At 41.2% G+C, this 22,931-nt stretch overlaps 1 protein-coding gene across 1 annotated transcript; it reads left to right on the top strand.

The window, feature by feature from the left end:
* The first annotated feature begins 62 nt into the window (after positions 1 to 62).
* Positions 63 to 3,075, top strand: LOC132492807 (Golgi phosphoprotein 3-like). Its single transcript, XM_060102710.1, has 2 exons — positions 63 to 75; positions 950 to 3,075. Exon 2 carries the CDS (start codon positions 1,214 to 1,216, stop codon positions 2,045 to 2,047), a length of 834 nt encoding a protein of 277 aa, XP_059958693.1. The 5' UTR covers positions 63 to 75; positions 950 to 1,213; the 3' UTR covers positions 2,048 to 3,075.
* The last annotated feature ends 19,856 nt before the right edge of the window (positions 3,076 to 22,931 follow it).

The following is a 22,931-nucleotide window of genomic DNA, read 5'->3' as shown; positions in this document are numbered from 1 at the left end:
ATCACGTTAGGGAAGTGAAGTGGGCGGGGTTTCGTAGGAAGGAAATGACGTACTGGTATGCGCCAGGCGCCGAAGGTAGGTTCGTTTTATCTTAGTTCCGGCTCGGAGTGGGTGTCAGTTGGGTAGTTACTTCAGGGCTGTGTGCTGTTGGGCCCTTCTTGAGGTTCCCAGGGTGCTGGGTGGTGGGAGGAACGGGGTTTAATACAGCATTCATAGTACCGGTTGGTTCTCTGAGTAGCATCAGCCTTGCGTGGTATTTATTTTTTTTACAGTAATTTGTAATTTATTGCAAAAATAATTTACTATAAATACGGTTTCTCAACACCCACCTCATACCTTTGAGTCAGAAACTCTGAGGATGGCCTCAGCAACCTGTTGCAACAAGCCTTCTAGGTGATACCAATGTCGGTCAAGTTTGAGAACCACCGCTTCACAGAATAATAAAAGTCTTAGTGGCAACCAAAAGCTGATTAGATTGTGGCAGAACCTGTTCGAGAGTAGATTGGTTTATTTAAAACCTAATTGGACTTTTCGAGGGTGGTGACCCAATCTGTGGAGTCGCCCCAGGAGCCGGAGCTGTCGCATCCCTGCCTCTTCCACTTCCTGTAGCAAACAATAAAGGCCATGCGTACAGTTAAAAAAAAAAAGAAAAACCTATTTTGTTAGCACTTACTGGTTTTAATTAAGTTATATAGGTTACTGCCTCCTGAAAGGGGACAATCTCCAAGTTACAATCTTGAATGATAAGCAGTGGTGTGAATACGTCCACTTATGTTTAAAAAGAAATGCGTGTTGTGTGTATGTTTGTAATAATATATACCATTTATGGACGGATGCACGAATCTATGTGGAGATTTGGAGTGGAAGCTACATGTTTTCACTAATAATCCTTTTGATCCTTTCTTTTAACCATACGTATATAATTTTTTACAATTAAAAAAAAAACTAGTTAAAAAAAAGATAGGCTTCCTCCTCCTTCACCGCCTCCGCCTCGGAGCTCCGGCAGCCCCTGGGCTGCGACCGCAGGAAGGAAGGAGCCCCTCGCCCGCCCCGACGCCCGGCCTGTCTCCCCATGACTGCACCCGGCCCCGCTACCGACGGACGTCGCCCCAGCGCCCGGGTTTAACACGGTCGGGGGCCGCGGGGGGAGGAAGAGGGAAATCCGGCAAGTCCCGCGTCCCTCTCGGCCCGGCGCGGTGCCTCGGCCGGAGCCATGACCTCGCTGACCCTGCGCAGCTCGGGGCTGATGCAGCGGCGCACCGAGGCCTCCCGCAACGCCGCCGACAAGCAGGACGAAGATGACAAGGGTGACTCAAAGGAAACGCGGCTGACCCTGATGGAGGAGGTGCTCCTTCTGGGCCTCAAGGACCGAGAGGGTTACACATCTTTTTGGAATGACTGTATATCATCTGGATTACGTGGCTGTATGTTAATTGAATTAGCGTTGAGAGGAAGGTTACAGCTAGAGGCTTGTGGAATGAGACGTAAAAGTCTGTTAACAAGAAAGTCGATTTGTAAGTCAGATGCTCCAACAGGGGATGTTCTTCTTGATGAAGCTCTAAAGCACGTTAAGGAGACTCAGCCTCCAGAAACGGTCCAGAACTGGATTGAATTACTTAGTGGTGAGACGTGGAATCCGTTAAAATTGCATTATCAGTTAAGAAACGTGCGGGAACGATTAGCTAAAAACCTGGTAGAAAAGGGCGTGTTGACAACCGAGAAACAGAACTTCCTTCTTTTTGACATGACGACACATCCCCTCACCAACAACAACATAAAGCAGCGCCTCATCAAGAAGGTGCAGGAAGCCGTTCTCGACAAATGGGTGAACGACCCTCACCGCATGGACAAGCGCCTGCTGGCCCTCATCTACCTGGCCCACGCCTCGGACGTCCTGGAGAACGCGTTCGCGCCCTTCCTGGACGAGCAGTACGATCTAGCCACCAAGCGGGTGCGGCAGCTCCTGGACTTAGACCCTGAGGTGGAGTGTCTGAAGGCCAGCACCAACGAGGTGCTGTGGGCGGTGGTGGCCGCCTTCACCAAGTGACCCTGCGCAGAACCGAGCGTCCTCCTTTCTCTCGCGGGAACCAGTCGTTTTTCTTCCAGGGACTCCTGGTTTTCTGCAGTTTGTACTTCCCACAATATAATTGGCTTTTGTTCTATGAAATGGCTTTTTCTTTTGTGTATGTATGCAGGATTCTGCTGGTACGAGAGGCCTTCCTCTTTCTGTTGTGAAAAAAGTTTCACCGCCATTCTGGCATTCCATTGCTCGTTGCCATCCTCACTGTTGCCCGTTTGGGTTCTGGTGTGCCTTGACCGTCAGAGTACCTCCAGGTTCCTCACGCACATCTTTTGGATTACCTCAGGTTGAGTTTCTCCCACATGTGCATGTACATCTCGCATTCTGCCTGCAATTCAGACAGAAGTCACAAAAAGGCCTTTAACTCACCAAAGGTAAATATCTATCTATTAGGACATTTTATACATAGACCTCAGTTGAGATGTATACTTAGCAAAATTATTTTTAAATTGAAATACACAGTAAATAATATAAAGTGCCCCTTGGATCTTGCTTTCCATGTAAATCTATTGTATTATTACACTTGTCATAATTTTAACTATTAAATCATAAAGGTCCAATTGTTTCACACAGCCAGTTTGGGATGAGCTGCATTCCAGTTATGCTGTATATAGTTTGAATTATATAGAAGTTGTTCCTTCTTCTGGCCACCACTGCCCATCTTAGTATTTTGCAGGGTTTAATTAGTTGTACACCTGGTGCCCCTTACTTGCTACAGTCATTGTAATTTGATGGCAAAATAGACCTCTCATCATTGAAGGAGAGAGAAAACGTGTGTCTGATTGGTCCCAAGATTTTTTGAGCTGTGCCATTCATGGTACTCTTTGCCTATGCATCTCCTTTCTGGAATTTTTTTCAGTCTTATTATTTTTATCATTTCTGTAGAGAAGAGGCTTGTGACCAGTACTAATCTTGAGTACAGTTTTATCTTTTTCTGTCCACAAGTAAATTAATGTCTGCTCTTAAATAAATATCTACTCACACTTTCTTGGGGGGAAAAAATCAAGTGTCAGCACTAGCAAATGTTGCATGTAAATCGTTAGCAAGTAACGACTACAACTCAGATGATTAAGAGTTTTGTAACAGAAAGCTCTGCTATGTTTAAATTTTTATATACAATTATGATAATTAGCACATTGTAAGAATATAAACCTTTGCTTTTTAGAGTTTATTTTTACTATTTCTTTATCATTGTTTATCGTATCACCATTGGTTTCATAATGTAAATACTATATATTGAACAAATTAAATGTCAAATTTTTTATTACCATAGTTCATGTTACTAGTGGGGCTTTCAGGTGTTTAGAGACTTTTTTGGTAATGTTCAATTCAGAAGTACTAGATGGTGTATAACTCTAGAGTTGAATTTTAAGGGATTCCCTAATATGTATACTATCTTTTTATCTGAAGTAATAAATAAACTATGATCTTGAAAGTGCCTGAATCAGAAAAAAAAAAAAAAAGATAAAGGCCTGAGACATGAAGAGGCTATGTGAATGCCAGGAAAGAACGTTCCCTGGAGGATTGGGGTCTGTAGCTAGACCCTTAAGAAAGCCCTCCTCTAAGGTGGGTTTGTGATGATTAAGAGTGGCAGTCTGCTTACAAGAATGGAAAATGCTGCAGAGGGCAGCAGTGTGTAGCTAGAATTAAGAGGGAAGATAAACCAGAGAGGATGTACTTTTCTTTAATATAGTAGAAATCTATTAAAAACACAATGTAGTATTTGACAACTCTTAGTTCAATTGTGTATTTTAAGAACTAATGCCAGGAGGATCTTCCATGAATATAAAGTAAACTTTACAGCTGTTTAAAAATTTCTCAAATAAGAACTCTTAATGAACCCCCAAGATCAAAAAATAGGAAAATATTTATAAGCTTCAGTATAGTTTTCTGATAGCTTTTGTTTTCAGGATTGCTTTTAATCTCTCCCTGTGTGCAACATAGATTATATTTGGAAAGAAAAGTTATACTGAATGTTATTAGTTCTCACAAGTTGTGTGTACCAGACACCATTATAAACACTTTACATGTATTCATTTATTTTTCACTGTGATTCTGTGTGCTTTTAAAGACAAAGCTGGAGCAAGTACAAGCTTTGACTAAGAGTGTTCCTTCAAATAGGCGTTCTGACTTACCACTTCCTTTGAAGTGTCAAAATCTTAAAACATTCTCACTCAAATTTAATCGTGTTTATCTTCAAAAAGAACAGTATCTAAAACCTCTAGTTCTTTAAAGCTGGTAACTCAGTAAGTACATAAAATTTAAAGACTCCACATTGTCATATATGCAGCTATTTCCTTTCACTACTAAAGTTAATTAAAGTATAGCCACTGCCTTTGGAAATGTACCAACTCACTGCAGAGCATAAAGGTATAGAATAAACTAGTACATGTTGGTTAAATGGGAGATTGAATTCTTTAGCTTAGCTTTCATTGTATTCCTTCTTGACTAAAAGTAGCCCCAGATTTGCCTACCTTCTTTGCTATCTGTACAAATGCCTAAGGTAATGAATTAGAGATGTGTACATAGTCAAAATAACTATGCCTTTTGCCCTTTTTAGTCATAATAGGTGTTTTGAATGTTTGCATGGAGATTTGTTGCAGGGCAAGCTACTGGCTTTTTCTGCCTATTGAGTGTTTTGGGGTACAGTACCTTGAAAATATATCCTGAGATGACTCTTGGGTTATATCATCCATTTAAGTTTGATGGAAAAACAACCTTAAATGAATGCTGACGGATGCAGGTGCTCACCAGTCATAGCAATCCTGATTTGTTCACTGAAATCTGCATTGCCTTTCTAGTCTTAGGGTGCACATTTTCAGCTATTCTATGTTTCACGTGTACCACTAAAACAAGAAAAAAGGATTAGTTTGAAAAAGATGATAATCTAGGCTCTACAAGGATCAGAAATGGCAGAGTCATCAAAGTTCTTTAGATCTATTTGAAAGTGGTGTTTAATAGTACTCCTACATTCTTCGTGGGATATATTCTGAAGGCAGAAAGAACAGAAACAAAAAATCTCAAACATCACAGATTTATTTCTAATAGTACTATTCGTAATGTAATTTTAAAACTTTTATGTCTACTCTAGATAAAATGAATAATTAATAAATTTTGTTAGTTAAAACTCTAATAAGAGGAAAGAAAAATATATTTAAAAAAGAAGTTTTTTGGGGGAAAGCCCTCTGATGTTAAATTTGAATTTTGGGAAAAAAAAAATATATACACATATATCTTAGAAGTAATGTTACCCCAGTGGAGGGTGCCTGTATCTTGATATTTAAATACAATTCTCCACAAAAGAAACAGTATTTCTTGGGGAAATGGTTGCTTTTGGGTCTTAGGCCCAGAAAGTACAATAGTACAAAGGTGAGCCTGGAACATCTTACCAGAAAACAAGGAAGTGCCCCCAAACTAATAGGATCAAGTCAAAAGTTCACATAACCCAGCTTGAGGGGACTCCACTGGCTAAATATGAGTCAATCACGGCACTAAAAAGAATAATGACTGTGATAGATGGTCAAATCATTAAATACATTTTAAAAATCCGTAAGTCCAGAGTGATACTCAAAATCAAGGGTTGGGGAAGGGATTTTTTTTCTTTATAGATGAATGCCAGCCAATAAACATAGATGGAATTATGGAATTGGAAAAATCACCTTGTGCAGTCCCCAATAATTCAGGCAAAGGTCATCAAGAGAAGCTAAAACCCATCTTGGAAAAGGAGGTAGCGAAAAGGAGGATGTTCGCACAGTGTCAGAGTATCACTCCATATATTAATAATTATAAAGGGGAAAATATACCTTACAATGAAGAAATTCAGCAGTCACCAACTTAGCCTAGTGCTCACACTTAGCGCCACGAATGGTAGAATAACCTGACTTTAGAGGCCTCTTGATTTGATGCAACGTGAAGTAACAGTGTTACCTATGAAGGAACCTTGCCAAAGATGCTTAACTTAAATATAATCAAGCCTTTTGACCCAACTTCCAGTTTATAGGAAATACAGGGATAGAGGAACAAGTAAAATGACCCTGAGGGTAGAATCAGATCCAGAATGTGGGACATAAGAAACTGGCCTAAATTCTTCAGAAGGTCAGTGTCATTAAAAAGAGTGGGGTAAAAGATATAACAATTGAATGCAATGGGAAAATCTTGATTGGGTTTTGGTTTGGAAAATAAAGCTATAAAAGAAAATTTGAGGACACTTTGGGAAATTTCAATATGGACTGGGTATCTGATGTTACTGAATCATGGTTAGTTTTATTAGGTGTGAAACTTTCTTAACTTACTTAGGAGAATGTCCTATTCAGGTATTTAGGGATGAAGTGCCATTACATCTATGACTTAACCTTCAAATAGTTCTGCCAAAAAAATATATAAAATTTTGCTAAATTTGTTGTGTGTGTGTACACACACATACCTATATGGAGAGAGAAAGAATTAAAAAGTGGCAAAATATTTAACAGTCATTGTGGAGGATGCATGTGTTTGCTCATTGTACTAATCTTTCAACTTTTTGTTGAAAAATTATCTCAGAATTTTCAAAAGAAAAAGATGGAGAAAAGTGTTCATAGACTAGTTAGAATAGTTTTGACTGGTGTTGTGCACGTTGGCAGGGAATGGTGAGGAAAGGCAGCAGATAGTTGAGGAGAAATCTAGGACCTAGCAGTAGTTTAACAAGCTCAAAAGTAATATAGGAGATTATAAAAGCTCATGTGATTGTCAGAAACAAAAAGCCACAGAAAGCCAGATGGGTCAAGGCTTAGCTGGAAGATGTGGGCAGTGGAGTTTGAAGTAGTCACAGGAGCTCTTTGAAGGCCAGGAAGGAAACATGAGAAAAAATTACTTTGAATTCCCCACATGCAAGAGAGTCCAGTGGGCCTTGCCCTCTGATGTGGTGAAAGAAGCATTTTTCATTTTTTGGTTCTGTTTGGATTTCTTTTATAACAGCCTCCATCAGTAGTCTTAAGATGGTCTTTTACACCCAGAGTTAATTGAATTATCTGCATCATAGCCCCTGAAAGTACCCTCCTTTATCTGTGTTTCCCACCCCCATATTCATGTTGCCTGTTTATTTATCTTAGAAAAAGCTTATTGCAGAAAAAGCAGGAAAAGCCTGGTACATTCCACATCACTTTTATTGCGCAGTGGATAGATAATAAAACAATCTTTTTTTAAAAGGATACATATTATATCAAACAACCATGGGAAGTAGGGGGATATATATTCTCAAATGTAAAGAGGAAAAAGGAGACAGTTAACATGACTTTTTCCAGAAGCCAGAATGAGCCCCAGAGTTTTGCCACAGTAAGACTAGTGGTCCAGGGCCTCCCTGGTGGCGCAAGTGGTTAAGAGTCCGCCTGCCGATGCAGGGGATACGGGTTCGTGCCCCGGTCTGGGAGGATCCCATATGCCGCGGAGCGGCTGGGCCCGTGAGCCATGGCCGCTGGGCCTGCGCATCCGGAGCCTGTGCTCCGCAACGGGAGAGGCCACAACAGTGAGAGGCCCGCATACCGCAAAAAGAAAAAAAAAAAAAAAAAAAAAAAAAGACTAGTGGTCCATAGTTTGATATGGTCACATTTAGCCAATTTATTGGTATTGTGTCAGCAGTTGGGAAAAAAAGAACTACGCAATGGAGACCTTAATGCTCACAGAACCATTAGGTGGCAGTAGGGACACAGGTATCTTTTGAGGTCCGATGTGCACCCCCACCCCCCACCCCAGTGATGGAGCCTTAGTGAAGGAGCATTGCCGAACAGATTTGTTGGGGAAAAGACAGGGAAAAACAAACAGCCAAAAAAACTATGGTTTATAGTATCCAAGTGATGAAGGCCTGCTATTCATCTATACTCAACTCCTGTTCTTGGTTTTAATATACACATTTTTACTTGTACTTGCTATAATTTTTTAATAAAATAACTTTATATCCAAATTCCTTCAGATCACCATGTTCTGTTTACAACATCTCTCTGTTGCCAGTGTTAGAACATAAGCTGAAACATAAGTAGGAAGTGTGGCTCATCTTGTTCAAGACCCAGTACATTTAATACATACATGCTTCTATAGGGACACCTTCATTCTCTGTAATTAGTGATCACGAAGGGCTCTTTGTGGTCCTGGTAGGGGTAATGGGTTGGGGTTCCTGGGAAAAGGACTCAGATTTCTGTGCAAGAGGTTTATTGGGGTATACCCTTGGGAACATCACCTGTGAGAGGTAACAGGAGCAGGATAGGGCAGAGGGAGAAAGAAGGAGCTGCAACACGGTTGCAACAAAGGCCTCAGCCAGTCCTGTAGGAGCTCTGGAGCTGGGATGGCCCTTCAGAGATGCTCCCCGCCTGAAGTCAAGGGAGCCAGGGCTTTATACCCACCCAATCCCGAATAATCAGCCAATAGATATGGGCTGCCCCTGTGAAGGGGGCTAAGAGCAATTCAGCTGAAAACTCAGCCACCAACACTCCCTCCCTCTGGGAGAACAAGCACCTCAGTCCTGAAGAGGGAATCTGGGTAGGGCACCCAGCATCCACAGTAGGGAAGAAAGCATACTTTCCCCGTGGCACCCCTGTTTTTGGCACCTCTAATGCTGCCTCTCTTACAGAAGCTACCCATTTTATTTATTTGTTTATTTATTTATTTATTTATGCTTATTTATTTATTTGTTTTTGGCTGCATTGGGTCTTCGTTGCTGCCCGCGGGCTTTCTCTAGTTGCAGCAAGCTGGGGCCGCTCTTCGCTGCGATGCATGGGCTTTTCATTGTGGTGGCCTCTCTTGTTGCAGAGCACAGGCTCTAGGTGCTCAGGCTTCAATAGTTGTGGCATGTGGGCTCAGTAGTTTTGGCTCGTGGGCTCTAGAGCTCAGGCTCAGTAGTTGTGGCACACGGGCTTAGCCGCTCTGCGGCATGTGGGATCTTCCCGGACCGGGGCTCGAACCTGTGTTCCCTGCATTGGCAGGCGGATTCTTAACCACTGCGCCACCAGGGAAGCCTGAAGCTACCCATTTTAGAAACCATGAAACAATGTCACCTTCTCATCTTGTTTTCCTTGTGTTAAAAGCTAATGGAGGGCTTCCCTGGTCGTGCAGTGGTTGAGAGTCCGCCTGCCGATGCAGGGGATGCGGGTTCGTGCCCCGGTCCAGGAAGATCCCACATGCCGCAGAGCGGCTGGGCCCATGAGCCATGGCCGCTGAGCCTGCACGTCTGGAGCCTGCACGTCCAGAGCCTGTGCTCCGCAACGGGAGAGGCCACAACAGTGAAAGGCCCACGTACCACACACACACAAAAAAAGCTAATGGAAAAATGTCTCAGCACTTCCTGCAGGTGTTTGTTTCTAATTGATTTCTGATATATATATATATATATATATATATATATATATATATATATATATATATATATATATATAATGCTGTAGGAGAGCTTGCTTATGCTTAAGCATCTCAGGTACAAAGATTAAGCATTTCCATTGTTGAAGTATGCTCCAAAAATTTTTGGCACAATTGGTGATTATTTACTCTGGCATATCAAAAGCCAATAGGGCAAATTTTATAAAAAGAAAAGCCATTAAGGTAAGTTTTTTTTTAAGGAGGAATAAATGATATGTTCTGAAAATAGCCTCTTTGCAGGCAGAAAATGCATGATCAACTATTTATAAATAAGGTTTTTTTAAATTAATTTATTTATTTTTGGCTGTTTTGGGTCTGCGTTGCTGCATGGGGGCTTTCTCTAGTTGCAGCAAGCAAGGGCTACTCTTTGTTGTGGTGCACGGGCTTCTCATTGCTGTGGCTTCTCTTACTGCAGAGCACAGGCTCCAGGCGCATGGGCTTCAGTAGTTGTGGCACATGTGCTCAGTAGTTGTGGCTCACGGGCTCTAGAGCACAGGCTCAGTAGTTGTGGCACACGGGCTTAGTTGCTCCATGGCATGTGGGATCTTCCCGGACCAGGGCTTGAACCCACGTCCCCTGCATTGGCAGCTGGATTCTTAACGACTGTGCCACCAGGCAAGTCCCAAGAAGATTTTTAAACTTTCTATTTTTTGCCTGATTTTGTCTTCTATTGTATTCTGTGATACTGATGCCCTTCTTCTTCTTTTTTTCCAGTTTCAGCTAAAGGAATCACTTTTCTCCCTTATAGTAGTTTGACTAATTCTACTCACTAAATGTCTTTTGTATGTATTCCCTCTTCTCCATCCCAGTGCTGCAGACCAAGTTGTCAGCATTTCTCACCTAGCCTGATGCAGTAGCCTAAGAATGGGAATCCTTCCCTGAGATGCATCTTCCATACTTGGCTGCCGGATTGATCTTCTGGAAACACCAATCCAAGAATACCCACACCTACTTGTCAGAATCCCATTTGTTAGCCCAGCATATAAGGCCATTAGTGATATGGCCACAACCTGCTTGTCAGCCTGAGCACTGACCATACTCTCCACATATGAACCTACCCTGTTCTTTCATGCATTACTGCTTTGCCCCTAGTGTCTGTTCTACATCACATGCCTTTCCCCACTTACCTGCTTGGAAGAATATCTTTAATGACCCAGTTCTGATGAGACTTTGATGACTGCTCACCAGCTTTCACAGAACTCCTTGTTTCCCATTTCTGCTCCTTTAGTGTTTTATATCTAGTAACGAATACCCTGGGCTATTGGGGTTTAGAATGGAGCTACTCTAGACATCATATCTAAGGGGAAGTGATTACATCTTGTTCTTCTTTGCATCATCAATATTTGGCAAGGTGTGCCTGGCTCTAGTAGAATTCGGTCTCCTTGAGACACATGGAGTTTGCTATCAAAAGCAAACTTTTGACAGAAGTGAACATTATATTTGACTTTGGAGAATATCCTAAAGATTTCTTGTAATTAGCATTATAATATTTCTCTGACACATGGGCATATGATATCAGTTGCCTCATAAGGTTATTACTACAGTAACATATAAGGAGTTAATGTTTTGAAGCATTTTCTTGCTGGAGAGAATTTCTGATTAATCCTAATTAATGACATGTCCCTTTTCAAGCAGTTGAAAGTGATTTTTACATTCCTGTTTGCTGGTAAGTATATCGATAGGAAAAACATGACTGCAATTGCTTATGAGCAATCAATGTATCTCTGGTTTATTTTTTTTTTTCAGTGTTACTGATTAGGTGCCTAATTTGATACTTTCTCCACAGGCAGAGTGAATAGAACCAATTAACCTGACAGTGGAAGAACAAAACTCATGTAACTGGGACAAGAAAGTGACTACAAACTATAGATATATGTGGCCATTCGTCTTATGGTTTATGAAGAGAAAAGTATTGAACACAGAGCCCATGTTTGTTTACTCTCATTTTTGCTGTGACTTGTAAAGTGCCCTGGGTTAAGTCACTTTCCTTTTTTCTGTCCCATCTAAAAAAAATGATAACATATTTCTTGTATCCTCATAAGACAAACAAGTTGATGTGAATATAATAGCTGCTTCTAACAGTTTGTGAGCCCGGATTAAATGGTTGTGGGCTTTTTTTGGTTGTAATTGATGCTCTGTTTTGTCTTACTCCATTTTTCTTTTGCATTGCTCTCAGATCTCTATTTTATGATCAAAGGAAGACATGACAACTTGCTTGACTGGCAGGTAAAACAGCACACTGGACCTAGGATCTGTAGTTCTAGTGTGGATTCTGCCTCTTACTAGCTGTGAGACCTTCAGCAGGAAGACCTTAACTTTGGCCAGCCTCCATTTCCTTATCTGAGCCCTGAGATTCTGTGATTCTTAGTTTATAGGAGGTCAAGAAAGTTGACATATGATCTTCTCTGATTAATCCAGTCCATAGACAATTATTCAATATTACCTCCATCTCTCCTTCCTCTGAGTTTCTACTGAAGTATATCAAGGCTACACCATCTAACCAAATTAGTCCTCTGATGGTAAGCTCTAGTAAGGCAGGGTTCAATGTATGAAATCCCATCTCATCTCCTGCCTCCCTGCCCCCACCCCGGCCAACTCCCAGATCTAGGCATTTGTTGTAGACTCAAATAATATATCTTGGCTAAAGGAGGAAGCTCAGGGACTCTACAACTATCTATAAGAGTTGACTTCTTTTACCTTACAGAGAAAAGAAAGGTCATTTGGCAAGAATTTCCTTTGATAACTTCCTCCTCCAGCACATAACACCTAAAAATAATTTGTGTTAATTCATCCTTGAAAAGATTGAAAAAATGGGACTATATTAAAATTCAAATCATGCATACAACCAAAAGCAGCATTACGAAGTTAAAAACAAGCAACAGATCACAAGAAGGTATTTGCAAAAAGAAGTAGTAACCAGAATATTTTTTAAAAATCCTTCATATCATTAAGAAAACAGACAAATAACCCAACAGAAAAGTGAAAAGAATGGGGAAGAGGAGGAAGAAGAGAAGATATGAACAAACAATTTACAAAATGACACCAAATAGCCAATAAACATATGAAGAATACTCAAACTTATGAATAATCAGAGATATATCAACAAAAGCTTATCAAATGGGAGAAAATTTTAAATTTTGAATTAAAAAAAACACTCATGCACAATTGATGGATATTGTTTTATCCACTTTGGAGAGCAAGTTGGCTTTATCTACTGAGGGGAGACTGACATCAACAGTTTAAAAATTAGATCTGTAGTATTTACATGGTAATAAGTTCCATGGAGAAAAAGGAGAGTAAGAGGATGGGTAGTGCAAAAGGAGGGCATAGGTTGTATTCATTTTACAGCAAATAGTCAGGAAAGCCTCACTGAAAAATTGACTTTGGGACAGATATTTGAAGGGAGTAAGAATTGTGAGCCATGCGGACATCTGGTAGATCATTCCATGCAGAGGGAACAGCAAATGCAAAGACTCTGAGGTGGGAGTGTTCCAGTTTTGGGACATGTTGAGTTTGAAAGGTCTATTATACATTCAAGTGGAAATGCCACAAAAGCAGTTGAATAGATAGATATATAGGCGATACAGAGATAGATATCTCCCCTCACTAGAATGTAAGCTGCATGAGGGCAAAGCCTTGTCTGAGAAAAGAGCAGTGATAGGGCAAGGCCAGAGCAAGGCCCTAGCACTGAGAAAAGAGCCTGGCATGGAATAGGTGTTCAACAAATATTTCTTAAGTGAACGTCGAAGCTACTTGAATAGAAGAGAGTGAGGAAAACATGGATGAGGAAGGAACACGCATTCACAGGCTGGGTGGTAGAACAAGAGTCTGTAAAATAGACCAAAGTCCCAGCAGCCAAAGGAAGGAAATCCAAGATAGAATAATGTCACAGAAGTCACAGAAGAGTTTCCATAAAAAAGGTGTCAAATATTGTGAAGATCAGGTGAGGTGAGAACTGCAGAGTGGCTCTCTGTTTTTGAGAAGTAGAAGAGCCTTGGTGACTTTGTGGATGACAGTCATTTTAGCCATATCGTACATATTATGTGTATGTGATATGTATGTATCTCATATGTGTATGAAATAAATAAAGGAGACTTGGAGAGGAGCATGTTTGCTGGAGGTGAGAGTGAGAGAGAGAGAGAGAGATAGTGGAAATAAAGGGTTTAGTTTAATTGGGGCTAGGTTAAGTGTATGGTGTCTGTTAGAGATCAGCACAGAAATATAAAGTGGGTACTTGAATTTGTTTAACAAATATTTATTGGGGACCTGGAATTCCAGATCTGTTAACAGCAGGTAGTTTATATTGGATTAACCCTTTTGCAAATAATAATTATAAACTCTGGCGGGGGGCATTATCTAAAGACATTAAAGAGTAACCAAACTAGAAACTAGAGAAGAGTTGACGCTTAGAAGGAGGGAATGACACTAGATGAGTTTTCTGTTTGTTTTTAAAAATGATTTCTTCTGCCTGAGGGCACGCTCCAGTCAACTCCATGCTGAGGCTTTTAGAATGTGGACAGAAACCCACAGTTTTGGTGAACTGGTTTGAGGAATTAGAAGACAGAGTTTGAAGTTATCACAGCAACTGGAAAAAGTTAGTGGTCATGGAGGTATCCTAGAAAGGAGAAAACAACAGAAGAGAACCTCCAAATTCTGTGCATTAAGTTTTCCCAAACCTCTGGCTGATCTCTGAGCAATACTCATGTGAGGCAGACTTCAATCAGCCCAGCTAATGATGAAAGAACCGAATAGAAATTTCAACCCTTGCCCACCACAGAGGAGAAAAACATAGTCTAACCAAGTTAACTCTTTTTTTTGTGGGAGAGGGACTTAAAAAATTTTTTTATTGAAGTATATTTGATTTACAATGTTGTGTTAGTTTCTGGTGTACAGCAAAGTGATTCAGTTATAAATATATTATTTTCCATCATGGTTTACTATAGGATATTGAATATAATTCCCTGTGCTATACCATAGGAACTTGTTGTTTATCTATTTTATATACAGTAGTTTGTATCTGCTAATCCCAAACTCCTAATTTATCCCTCCCCCACCCCCTTTACCCTTTGGTAACCATGAGTTTGTTTTCTATGTCTGTGCCATATGTTATGTTATGTGAGAGGAACATAACAGAAACCATAGTCTCTACAATGTATCATTCACATTGTGCAAGCACAATCTAAAATTAGAGACAATCAAAGAAACATAAAAGTGAAACCATGTTCAAGAGGAAAGACAATCAATGATGCAGAAGTTGGGATTAGGAGACAATTATTTTAAACTAGCTATTTTAACTGTTCAAGGACATAAACAAAGATACACTCATAGTGAATGAATAGACAGGAAACCTTAGCAGAGGAACAGAAACTATAAAAAGGAACCAAAAATTCTGGATGTGAAAAATACAATATCTGAAATAAAAACTCACTCAATAAGATTAACAGGTGACTGGAAATGTTAGAAGAAAGAGTCAGTGAACTTGAAAATAGATCAAGAGAAGTGATCAAAAACTGAAGAGAGAAAAAAATGTTGAAAAAATTTAATAGAGCCTCAATGACCTCTGTGTCAATATCAAAAGTTCTAACATGGTTGTAATTGTCACCCCCAAAGAAGATGAGAGAGAAAATAATTCGGAAAAAATTTTTAGAAAATAGTGGTTAAAATTTTTCCAAATTTGATGAAAGACTTGAAATTACAGACTCAGGTAGCTTAGTAAATGCCAAGCAGAGTAAGTAAATTTAAAAAACAAACGAACCATACATAATACTCAAACTGCTAAGAGCAAAAGATTCTAAAAAATACTGAGCACCTACTGTGTACTAGGCCCTGGAATAAAATAATGCACAAGACAGTTGTAGTCCCTCTACTCAGAGCCAATACATTTTTAACTGAGAAAACATTTTTAAGTATCAACTGACCATTAGCCGGATGAGCCACCGATCACCCACATGTCTAAAATGGAATTTATCTTCTTTTCTCCAGTGTTGCTTCATTTCTTATATTTCCTTTTTCAAGAAATGATGTCACCTGCCACATTCTCCTGAGGGAAGCCTGGAGTCCCTCTGGGCTCATCCTTTCCTTTCTTCTCTACCTCAGTGGGACACCAACTCCATTTATTATACCAAATCTCTTTCCCCCTCACAGTTGCTGTCTTAGTTCAATCCCTTATCATTTAGAGCTTGGGAGCCTACTACATTGTCATCCTGCTCTTTCTTCTTTCAGCTGCCAGAATCATTATTTTAAGCCCCAATTCTTATCAGCCCAAGGAGAGAAACTTTGTACACGTGCTTAGGTAAGGATACCTGAGGGTACTGAGGCATATTGGGCTTATTTTCCCACCAAGAGGATAACTTGGGCTAAGTGTTTCACCTCCTTAGGTGATCACCTCTTTGTATGATCGCGAGCACTTGGGTAGACCAGCTGACTTAAACTAGGAGAGTGGTCTTTTTCAGTGAAACTGTTTTTGTACTTTCCCCAGTTATACATGATTGACTACTCTTATTTACTTTTTACATCGCTTTTTGTGGAATAATATTCATGCCCATCATTTATATTCCTTGGGTCTTTGCTTCTAACCTAGATTTAGTAGGCCCCCTTATGTCTGTCTAGAATGGGTTTAAGCAATTCATTTGCCAAAACAAGGTCCAAATTTCTCCAAAATATTATCTTTTTCTTGCAATCACTTTCAGCTCATCAGCATTTTTGATTTCAGATCAACCACGAAGAGAAGACTATGGCATTGACACTAGGGAAGTGGTTCTCTCTGAACTTAGAGACCAGCTCAAACTAGGAAAGATAGAACCTGCAGAGAGATTTGGCTCACCCAGCTGAACAGGGGTGAGTCATCTTTAACTTTGCAGGGATGCCTCCCCTACTGCGTCGCCCCTACCTGAGCTGCCCTCCCTCACATTCCTGCTCTTGCTTCTGCTCCATCTTCTATATTCCAACGTGGTTGGGTACAGGGCTGGAACCAGGTGAGCCAGCTCTTACCTCTGCCCTCACTGGCTTATGCCAGTCCTCTCCCCTGTGGCCTAGTGTTCTCCTTCTAGGAGCTCCCAGACAGTAACCATTCTCTGGTAAAGTTTATAGTATGTCACCTACTTGAAAAGTATGCACATATTCTGTTTATTTCATTGCCAAAGCTAATTACCACATTAATACTTTCTGTAAATACCTCTCCTACCCAGAGTTCTCTCCCTGAACCTGTTGAATAATAACATAGGAAAGGCTCTTGAAACCTGGGAGAGGAATATTCCTCAAGAGCATCCAGCCCAAGACACGTATGGCAAGTCTGTTGCCAACTCTCTATTTCTGAGAAACTCCTTTAGCATGCAGGAGACCCCTTTAGAGTTCACTAAAATGCAAGTTAGATGCAGCAGAAGTAGTAACAACAAAGGTATAAAAAAGAAGGAAAATAAGTTTTTACAAACAGTGAGTAATGATAGCATTTTTTAAAAAATCAATATCTGTCCACATACTTCTATGCATGAGGTACATCCATCAAAGTGAGTGGGTGATATTTGTCTAAGCCTGGCTGAGCAAGCCAGTGCAGCATTACTCACCTTCTGTGCTATCAGTAAACTGCCAAGCCTCTTGCCTGGAGTTAACAAATAAAAGAAACTCTACTCTGAATATGTCACTAGTTGAATCTTTAAATGTAATCCAATTACCAATCAACTCACAAACTTTCTCCATATTCTTCAGGTTGTTTCTAATCTCCCTCCTAATCACTCTGCAGCCTGGCTGGATTTTATTGGGTTTATCTTAGTTTGCTTTGAGAAGGGATCGAAATGTCTCCTACTCTAAGAAGATCATTGTGTATCCACCCCCACCCCCACCTCACAACAGGTTGGGTAGAGCAGAAAGGTGATCTCATAGGGTTTTTCCACCCAATTATTCTGATTTTTCAAACACAAATGTATGAAAGCCCCAATCGTTGCCTCTTAAAATCCCCTTTGTACTCAAAGAGGAAGCTTGGTGAATAGTTTCAGCAAAGTATCAGGAATATCAGATAGCACTGATTCACCCAGTTCTGGAAACAAACCTGTTTCTTCAATCATTGGTTCAAGATGAGAAAACTCTAAAAATGTGAAAACTTCCCTTTGTCATGTACTAATATGGCAACAAACCAGAGATCAGCCTGTCCTCTGACAAACATGACACATGAATTTGACAAGTGTTCCATCTTGTTCCACCCCGGCTCATGCTGTGCCCTTCTGGTTACATTGCTCCCCGTGTTCTCTATTCAAGTCTTATTCATCTTTGGAGGTCCCACTCTCTCCCAGTAACCTTCCCCAATTTATTGGCTTAGAGGGAGCTTTTCCTCCCCTAAACTCCTCTGGCACATATGTCAGAATGTGTTCATTGGCATTTAGTTGATTTCCAGGGTAGAGATTGTGCTGAATTCTTATTCTCACACCTATGGGGTGCTGGTGCTTTACTTATAGCACTGGCGTGCAATGTGGACTGGGCATCAGAATCACCTGTGCAGCTTTTAGGAATTACAGATGCCTGGGTCTCACAACAGAGTTTCTGAATCAGACTCACTACTTAGGTGATTCTGATTTACCCCTGGAATGAGAACTACCACTTTGCCATCATTGTAAGGATTACATGAGCTAATATGTGGACAGGCACTTTTTAAAAAACTGTAGACTTTCATTACAAATTATGACTTGAAGTGAATTCTATGGCTGCTCCCTAGCCCCACCTTTAGCCCTTAGACCTGATTCCCTTCCTTTCTAACAGAACCTCTGTATGTTCAGAGGGCCACCCCTCCTCAACACAGTCCCTTTACTTCAGAGGAAGCCCACCCCATCCTCACTGTGTGGTGAGGGGCTGAACGGTCTGAGGCTAAGTCCATGGTTCAGGAATGGGTGTGTGACCCAATTCTGGCCATTGAGAAGCAAGAGGAATGCTAAAGACTTTGGGAAGGGTCTTCCTCTTTACTCTTTCTCCCACTATTACCTTAGTTGTTACTGGCAGCCACCCTATGGTCTTTCTCTGTCCCTCCCCTCTCTCTCTTTTCCAGAGGGGAGAAAAAACTTTAGGATGAAACTGAAAAATCCTGGATCCTTAATGGTGGGACAACAAACCTGAGTTGATCTAAATTTGGACTTCCACTTATGTGAAACAATATATACCTAATTGTTTAAAATGGTTCTGTTACTTGTGGCTGAAATATCCTCCCAGGTATATACTTGTTTTCATTCCTTTGATCCCAAGTACCACCTGGCACAATGCCCGCTTTAGTAAATGCTCAATAAGCATTTGTTGAATGAATGAATAAGCACATATGAGTGCCTATATATGCCAAATACTGGAGATAGAGTAACTAAAAAAAGTCCCTGTCATCATGGATCATTTTGTATTCTGGTGGGAATAAAACTGCATTTGTGGGTCAGGTTAGCAGCTTCTCTACAGAAACAAGCTGTATGTTTCCACTTTGTAAGGAGATGGGTTCAACCATCTTAGTTAGAAGAGGAACACTTGTGCCAAAGGGTCACTGCTCAGGAATTCACCTGACCACCAGAGTGACTTTCTTTTCTTTTTTAATTAATTAATTTATTTATTATTTATTTTTGGTTGCATTGGGTCTTTGTTGCTGTGTGCAGGCTTTCTCTAGTTGCGGCAAGCGGGAGCTATTCTTTGTTGTGGGGCATTGCAGTGCATCTCATTGCAGTGGCTTCTCTTGTTGTGGAGCACGGGCTCTAGGTGCACAGGCTCAGTAGTTGTGGCTCACAGACTCTAGAGCGCAGGCTCAGTAGTTGTGGCACATGGGCTTAGTTGCTCTGTGGCATGTGGGATCTTCCTGGACCAGGGCTCGAACACATGTCCCCTGAATTGGCAGGCGGGTTCTTAACCACTGCGCCACCAGGGAAGCCCCAGAGTGACTTTCTGAAGTTAAAGAAAAAGGAAATGACAAGTGGCATCATGAAGAATACTTTGTTCCCAAGTTTATGATTTAGAGGAAAAACTACAGCGCTCTTATCATTATACCTCAGCCTCAGAGCATAAGACAGGTAATTGCGGAGGACCAAATGGGGAGTAACAATCTGAAAGGGTTAGGAAAATGTAATGTTAATAAATGAATGGAATTTGGAAAAGGGAAACCAATGACCTACTGAGTGTCAATCTGTGAGTATGTGAAAGGTAACCACAAGAGGTAGCGATCGGCTCATCTCCGAATCTTCTCTCTGTGTGAATGCAGGCAAAGGGAGGATGTCTTCCCCTTAGAGATTGTCCAGTGCGTTTAAACTGGGGGTTGGCCTTCCTTAGAGATATTTTAGTATAGGATAGACTCTCGTTTAAGACCACCTTAGATGTATTCTTTGTGTATGTTATAGGATGACCTCATTCATTTTCTGGGGTAGTGAATGCTGGTGAGGGTGAATGCAGCCATCACTGAAGATTAAGGAAGGAACCACCTGGTGAGGGAAATGACTGATGTGAAAGCAGACTTTGGGCAGCAACAGGCCTAATGATTCAGCTAGCTGGTCAGAAAACAAATTCAGAGGGATCATGTAAGAAGGAGCAGTCCAGCAAAATGAGTTGAGGGGCAAAATCAGAAAGATTAATGATGCTGCAAAGCAAAGGTAAACACTCTAGACATACGGAGATGAGGGCTTCAGGGAGCAGGTGTCATTGAAGCCTGACACCAGGGAAATAAGAGTCAAGGACATTCACGCTAAGGTTCTGAGGTCAGGTCTTAGTAATTAAACTCAGCACCAGCTCACAGACAGGAGACTGACAAAGCATAACCCCTGCCAGGGTAGAAAGTTTCACATAGACCTTGTGAGATAAGCTATGGTCAGTGCTGTGTAAACGTTCAGTGGGTGAATGAGCTCACCAGGCTGTCCTGTAAGAGGGTGGCAATCAGACAGTTCTTCATTCTTAAGCTCTAAAATTGTAGGTTCTTCTGGAACTGGCAGAAATTTCAGTTCTCTGAAACAAAAAGACCATTGTAATGGACATCTTTTTTCCTCCCACAGCTTGCATCTCTTCCCCTGGTGATAGCATTGCAGTTTCCTTTGGGAGACCACTCCTCCTTGGCTCTCAAGTGATGCCAACTCCCAATCACGCTCTCCCATCTAGGAGTGGGTGAGTGACTTGGTTTGACTAATTAGCATATTCCATCCCTCTAGACATAGTGATTGGTTCAGGGAAGGCACGTGATCCAAGTTGGTTCAATGAAAGTCAATTCTGAGATTTTTGCTGGGACTCCTGGGAAGAGGAGTTCTCTTTCTGCTGGGGCTCCTGAGCTGTACAATGTAGAATGAAAGCACAGAGCTGGCAGAGCCACTTCATGGAGAGGACTTGCCTGCAAATGGAACCAATCCAGAGGCAAAGAGAGCTAAGGGGGGAAGAGGGAGGGAGAGATTGAAAGACAATTATTCGGGTGATATAATTTGAGTCTCTGGAACCACCTGTGCCTGAAGACAGACCTAGCCTTTTCTGTTACAATCAAGACATCTTGAATTGGGTTTCTGTTACTTGTGACTTATTATTTATCATTGAAATGATAAATAATGGAGACCATATTATGATAAATAACTTTGTTTCCCCATCTTTTCAGATGAGTTGATGAGATCCAGCCAGTCAACTTACACTGTGCTTTCTATTGCCAAATACTGTTCTGAGCACTAGGGATACAGCCTTGAATAAAATAGAGTCCTTGCCCTCAAGAAATTTACCTTCTAGCAGGAGGAGACAGCCATTAAACAAGTCAACAATAAATAAGAAAAGTTTAGGTATAGATAAGAGCTATCAAGAAGATTAAATAGGATCGTGAGTAAGAGAGGCCATTTTTAGTGAGGGTAACCAGGGAAGGTGTCTTGGAGGAGAAGGTGACATTTGAGCTGAAGTCATAATGTTAAGAAGAGACAGCTGTTCAAAGATTGGGGAAGAATGCTCCCAGCAGAAAGAAGAGCAAATATAAAGGCCCTCAGACAGGAACAAGACTGACCTGTTCAGGGGATGGAAAGAAGGTGAGGGTGGCTGGAGTGTCCCAAGTGATGGGACAAGTGGAGGGAAGTGAGACTAAAAAGGGACTAGCTTGGGACGGACCCCTTGACCTTGTGAGAGTTTGGGTTTTATTCTGGATGCAATGGGCACTCACTGGAGTGTTATCAGGACCTGACTTACCTTTTAAAAACATTATTCTTATTGTCGGGTGATGTTTGGACTAAAGGAAGACAAAAGAGAAGTAAGAGAGACCCATTAGGAGATAATGCAATGGTCCAGGCAAAAGATGATGGAGGGGCTGTGAACTAGGGTTGGAGCAGCAGAGATGGAAATGGAGAAAGGTAATTGTATTTAGGATACATTTTGGAGGCAAAGCCAATAGGGTGTACGAATGGATTAGAAGTGAGTTATGAGGGAAAGAGATGATTCAATATGATGACTAAGTTTTAGCCTGAGTAGCTAGGTGGATTATGGTGCCATTTACAAAAATGAGAAAGCCACGTTGGGGAGATTTGGGGTAGGAAAGGATCCATAGTTCTGTCTCAGCTGTGTGAGACATCCAAGTAGAGATGCCAAGTGAGCAGTTGGCTAGCCATATCTGGAGTTCAGGGGAGATGTTTAGGCTGGAGATGTGTATGTGCAAGTCATAGACATATAGATAGACTAGATGAGTTCACCCAACTAAAGAAGAGAAGAGAGATGGTCAAAAACAGAGCCCTGGGCTCTGCACCATTCAGAGGAGGAGATAAGGAGCAAAGGAGAATGAAGAAAGGCCAGTGAGGTAAGAAGAAAACCAGACAAACACGATGTTACAGAAGCCTAGATAAATGTTTCAAGAACAAGACAGATGTCATCTAAGCTGAATGCTGCCCAGAGGTTGACTAAAATGAGGACTTGGCTTTGGCAAGCTGACCCTGTTAAGGGACCTCTCAGTGGAGGGATAAGGGTGAAAGCAAAGAGAAGAAAGCCAGAGGAAAACACCCAGGTGGTGCTTTAAGGCTTGCTGGCCAGTTCTAGACATGTGGAATGTACTGACAAGCCTTTGTTAGGGATAGACTGCCTTCTTTTTTTTTCCAAGAGTCAAATATTTTTAAAGTTTATTTTTAGTTTACGTACAATGAAATGCACATAGCTTAAGTGATGACTTTCTTTTATTGAGGTAAAATTCACGTAACCTAAAGTTAACCATCTTAGAGTGAACAATTCAGTAGCATTTAGTACATCACCATGTTGTGCAACCATCACCTCTATCTAGTTCCCTAACATTTCCCTCACTCCCAAGGGAGATCCCGTACTCCTTAATGGGTATGGGGGTGTCCTTTGGGGATACGCTTTTTTTTTTTGGCCAACCCGCATGTGGAATCTTAGTTCCCTAACCAGGAATCAAACCCATGCCCCCTGCAGTGGAAGCGCAGAGTCTTAACCACTGGACTGCTGGGGAAGTCCCGGGATATGCTTTCTTAATACACCATTTAATGCACTCCAAGAAAGCAGATTTGTTTTTTAG

The sequence above is a fragment of the Mesoplodon densirostris genome, chromosome 1 (genome assembly GCF_025265405.1).
Source record: "Mesoplodon densirostris isolate mMesDen1 chromosome 1, mMesDen1 primary haplotype, whole genome shotgun sequence".
In the NCBI taxonomy this organism is placed as follows: Eukaryota; Metazoa; Chordata; class Mammalia; order Artiodactyla; family Ziphiidae; genus Mesoplodon; species Mesoplodon densirostris.
This window is presented reverse-complemented; position numbering and strand designations above follow the sequence as displayed.